At 47.4% G+C, this 5,237-nt stretch overlaps 1 protein-coding gene across 1 annotated transcript; it reads right to left on the reverse strand.

The window, feature by feature from the left end:
• Positions 1 to 4,350: 4,350 nt before the first annotated feature.
• On the reverse strand, positions 4,351 to 4,919 carry LOC115312778 (the record flags this gene model as incomplete). Its single annotated transcript, XM_029971682.2, is given in 2 exon segments — positions 4,351 to 4,400; positions 4,403 to 4,919. Coding segments are annotated over 2 exon segments (567 nt in total), but the record flags the coding sequence as incomplete, so codon positions are not given.
• Positions 4,920 to 5,237: the final 318 nt, after the last annotated feature.

Below are 5,237 nucleotides of genomic sequence, written 5' to 3' on the forward strand. Positions count from 1 at the left end.
TGTGAGCACTCTTCAGAGCAGAGCTGCATATGACTCGTTGGTCGGGTTTTTTCGTGTCCGTCGACAGAACAGTAGTCAACAGAATAGTTGACAGAAAACCACCGCGCGTGCCTTATCACGGTTGGCGCGCGCTTTATCTCCTATCATGTGGTTTTGACTTTCCCTTCAATAAGAAAACCTCAAATCAAGCGTCAAAGCCACGTGATAGATAAGCATGTAGCCTTCCCGCCTGAGTTTTTTGGTAAAGATAGCGGTTGCATAAGCTGCCGCCGCAATGGCAGAGTACGAAGTGGGGAGTGACGTCACTAGCCCCGCTTACAATGCGGAGCACGTAGCGCTCCTGGCATGCGTTTCTCGGTAAGATTGCGGTTGCTTAACGCTTAAGCTATTTAAAATCAATAAATATTAATAATAATAAAACCACTATAAATGTAAAACCAAAATCATAAAAAGATATGCTGTATATATAATTTTTATGGTTTTGGTTTTATATTCTGGTATCAGGATACTATCAGGGCCGGGTGTACCTCGCTACAAATTTTAATGCGTCCTTTATTTCGGGGGTCAAAAACGTGAAAGGGGAAATTCTACAGTGAGTACTCTTTATTGGTAAACACATACCTCAAAATTAACGTAATGTTTTTTACAGCGGAGCTGTTAAGGCCTAGTTTCCGAAGTATCGTGTCCACGGGCAAGCAAATGTCGAAGCAAAACTCCGGACAACTACCGCCATCTATGAACGACGGCGGCAACCAGACAACGGCTTGCCGGTTGTCTAGTTCCTGCCGTTGCTCATAGATGGCGGCAACCTTTCCACTCTGGCTTGCCGACTTGCACCCGGCCATTACTTAATTTCCCCCATAGTACAGCTTCGCTGGTCTTCCGTCTTCGCCAAACTAAAAAGACTGAAATTTTTTTTTTCTTCTTCTTTGTATAGACCGTTCTATTAGGGTCATAGCAGAGAGGGTAAACGAGAAAAAAATGCACTCCCCCTCTCACCCCGCATGCCGTCCGCTCCGCCGAGTGGGCTGTAGCTAGCGTCCGGCTGGCGTGCAAACTCTGTTTAAAATCGCGTCATTTTGGAACTTTCAAGCGCAGATGCGCAGATTTTGGTATGCCAGTTGTCGTGTTATACTATGCTAGATAAAAAGACTCACAGGGTCCAATTGCGCTGTTACCTGCGTGCAAATAAAAAACAAAAAAGGGAAACCTGTGTCAGATTGGCCGGTCTCTTTGGCGAAAAGTAAATCCGGTTGCTGTACCTTTTTTACTATACAAAGTTCGTACTGGTGTAGGCCTTTAGCGATCATGAGTGGAAGTCTGAAATAATAAATAAAACGTGCTCTCCTGCCGCAATACAGGCAGTAGTTGAGGGTAGTACTGCCGGCTGTCTCAACTGCTATTTAAGTAACGGAAAAAAGATATGCTAGTTGATCATTTAGCAAAATAGAACAACAGAGAGCTATAGGCTGATTTTGGAGTAGCCACAACTATTCTAAGAACGCGAACCACTTCACAACGTCAGCCACGAGCGAGAGTTCGATGTTCGGTAATAATAATAATAATAATAATCTTTATTTGCAAGAGCAATGTAACCCCGGGTGGCTTGCGAGGCGATGACAGAAAGGCGAGAGCCCGTACACTAGAGTGCCTGTCAGCCAACCACCCGGGGCATGAAATAACAAAACAAACAACAATAACAGAGAACGAATAAAAACAAAATGAAACCGAACAATGATCATGGCGTAGAATCAGTTTAGGTGCTTTGACCGCGAAAATGCACGGCGCAAGGCAGCGGACTCGTCACGGTTGTTGGGGAGTGGAGATCGAATCGACAGGGGGGCCGCAAGAAAGTCTCTGAGGGCGGCGGGGAGTACGGAGTGCGAGTGGCGCACTGTTCGGGCGTGCAAGAGTTCTGGCTGCCCGGATCGCTTCCCGATCCTGATGAATGAGTGGAGGTGGGTATCGCTCATGGACCCGTCGAGCAACCTACAAAGGAGCCCAACCCGAGCCACTGTCCGGCGGTGGCAGAGGCTTTGCCACCCAAGGGCCCTAAGGCGAGCTTCATATGGCGGCACAGGAACTTGCCGGCCCAACATCCGAGTATGAAGTGTTCGAGTAGCCCGGCGCTGCACGCCCTCCAGCCTGTCGATGAGGTGAGCCTGGAAGGGTCCCCACACGGAGCAGCAGTATTCCAGACGAGGCAGGACTAAGCCCGCCTATACAGCCCAAAGATGGAGAACGGCCACCTCCCGGTTTGTCGTCTGCTAGCGGAGTCGGGCGCGTGCCCTCTCTCTCGTTTTACCCCGCCGAACCCGCTGAACTTCCCGGATGTGTGGAGAGGGCGCTGCGGTCGAACAAAATGGTGCCGCCCAGAGAGCGCTAAAACGAAGCGATTTACAGCGGACGTCCCTGGTTTTGAGAGGGTAGGTCAGTGTTGCCCGACTGCGCTGAGCTGTAGGTTTTCTAGTCAGTGGGCAGTGGCAGCCTGCGTAAGCGCACTTCCAGGCACTGGTGGAGGCTAAATTGCCGCGTTCTATTTTTAGAGCGCAGCTCTTAGGGGCCCGTTTCCGGCTTGAGCGGCGTCGCCGTCGGCGTCGCAACAGAGAGCTATAGGCTGATTTTGGAGTAGCCACAACTATTCTAAGAACGCGAACCACTTCACAACGTCAGCCACTAGCGAGAGTTCGATGTTCGGTAGAGCCCGCCGATACAGCCCAAAGATGGAGAACGGCCACCTCCCGGTTTGTCGTCTGCTAGCGGAGTCGGGCGGGTGCCCTCTCTCTCGTTTTACCCCGCCGAACCCGCTGAACTTCCCGGATGTGTGGAGAGGGCGCTGCGGTCGAACAAAATGGTGCCGCCCAGAGAGCGCTAAATGGAATGGTGTATAGACCTTTCCAGCGGCAGTCTCGAACGAAGCGATTTACAGCGGACGTCCCTGGTTTTGAGAGGGTAGGTCAGTGTTGCCCGACTGCGCTGAGCTGTGGGTTTTCTAGTCAGTGGGCAGTGGCAGCCTGCGTAAGCGCACTTCCAGGCACTGGTGGAGGCTAAATTGCCGCGTTCTATTTTTAGAGCGCAGCCAAGGTATATGTACATGGGTAGCGAAGCTTCCATAGAAGCCCACATGTCGAAAAAATGGCGGCCCATGGAGCTGCTTTAGCGCCATCTATGAGTCGTGGGGACACTTCCGGCGGAACAAAAAATGAACAGGAAGTGACGGCACTTCCGGAAAAAAACGTGACGGCATGCGTGCGTGCAGTTTGGCGCGAAAATTAAACAAAACTAATTCCAGAGATCACAGGTAAATGAACGACATAAACACTAAAAAGTCTCAAACATAGCTCCGTGTTTGAGCTTTGTTTGATACTTTTTAGTGTATATGTCGTTCTTTTTACCTGCACTCGGGTTTTTCTTGGGGTGTTTACACCTTGTGTTTACTATATACTGGAATACTGGATCGTTTACACCCTTATTTGCCCTTGCTTTTATATTTTGTTCGAAATGTTTTTTTTTCTGCAGCCGACTTTGTTAGCCGACCTGCTATGAGAGTAGTTTCATTTCGTCACAACCATCGTGTCTTTGCACTGTGGTCAAACTCCAGCCGCAGTGTTTTGCTTTTTGTTCCTTCAGGATCCCTGGGAAATATGTGAGAAACCTTAAAGCAAATTATGTAATGTCACAAAAAAGAGTGAATCAAATTGCTGGAGTGTGTTGGGCGTATGAAATACACAACAGTAACTCTAATGCAAGTCCAACGTCGCTTTAACAGTCGTGTTTTATTTGTTTTATTCACTCACAATCATTCACTCAGATTACTCACTAGAATTACACAATCGGTATCAACTATTTTCAAAAGGTCATGGTCGAAGAAAATTAGTAGATCGGTACATAAGGCACACTGTTATAACATAAGACATTGTACAATCGGCTCGATGTTGTAAGGACATTGACAGTTGATAGGCAGCCACTAATAACCCGGGGGTTCCACAGTTTTCCGACGACAGCTGAGGCCACCACTGTAATACACAGAAAAGCTACACTTTTCTACACATTCCTTGGGCAAGGTACCATAATGCTGAAAATATCTTAACTTGCATCTGCTGGTGCTGCTACACTGCAACGCAGCGATTGTTTGGTGCATGTCAAGGAAGCCAAGTGGAGTAAACCCTCTTGGAGCCCTGTGGTATGCTGCACTTCATAAGCCAGTTTTGCTTCACAGCTTTAAACTCTATATATGTGAATAAGTTAGAAGACTACATTACTCCTCGAGAAACCGAAGAAAATGAAAGGCTCGAATAGAACATGCCTGCACTGCTTTAAAAAGTACTCTGGGTGGTCTCACATACGTAGTCTGTGCACTTGCTGCCTAGCTTTACACTTCGCTACTGTATCAAATAGTCAGCATTTTTTTTCCGCTCGAACCAGCGCAGAATGACTCTGGCAATCAGAGAAAATAAATTATCATAAACAGTTTCGTCACATACAGTCAGAGACTTTGAAATCTTCTGGTTAAAAAGGACACAAAGAGTCCGCCCTACGTTCTCCTTTGAAATTATGTTGTTGATACATGTCTCGAAGACTTCCTCACAAGCTTCAACAAATAATATGAAAGAAGCAGAAGGAACTGAGAGGATTCCAAAGTGGGAGTCGGCAGTTCCTTTCACACTCAAATACAAGAGCACTTGATTTCCCTCAGAAAAACACACATTTTCTGTCCTCAACTCATATTTCTGGGATGTTCCTACACAGGAATGAACCTTGAGGAATTTCGATGCCAGCCACTCAGCAAAATAAACCATGTTGTTCTCTCCTATTGCCAAAGGGTAGTTTGAAGGCGAATCGTCTGCCGTGGTAAGAAAAACTGTGCTTCCTAAGGCAAGACGAGGAGAAGGTGCCAAAAGGCCTGCTGGGAACGTAGCAAGGAGAAACATGTCATCAGCACAGTTTGGTTTTTCCGACTGCTTGAATAGGTTGCTAATCAAAAGGTGCCTGAACGCAGCCTGAAATTGACGGAAAGTGGAGTTCGTGTTTGCACCTGATTTTGAACGTATAACAACAAAAGTGTTTTCAAGGGTGTCCTGGTTCAGATGGCGTTTTAAAAGGTGGGAAAAACCGCAATTAACCGCGAGGTGATTGCTGAGCAGCAGTAGAGACCTAACTGTTAAGCAGAAGCCACGAATGCAGTGCGGCTGCCTTCCACATCCGAGTACTTGCAGGCTCTTAAAAACCAGAATGCA

Source organism: Ixodes scapularis, unplaced genomic scaffold (genome assembly GCF_016920785.2).
Source record: "Ixodes scapularis isolate PalLabHiFi unplaced genomic scaffold, ASM1692078v2 PGA_scaffold2__306_contigs__length_199485367, whole genome shotgun sequence".
In the NCBI taxonomy this organism is placed as follows: domain Eukaryota; kingdom Metazoa; phylum Arthropoda; class Arachnida; order Ixodida; family Ixodidae; genus Ixodes; species Ixodes scapularis.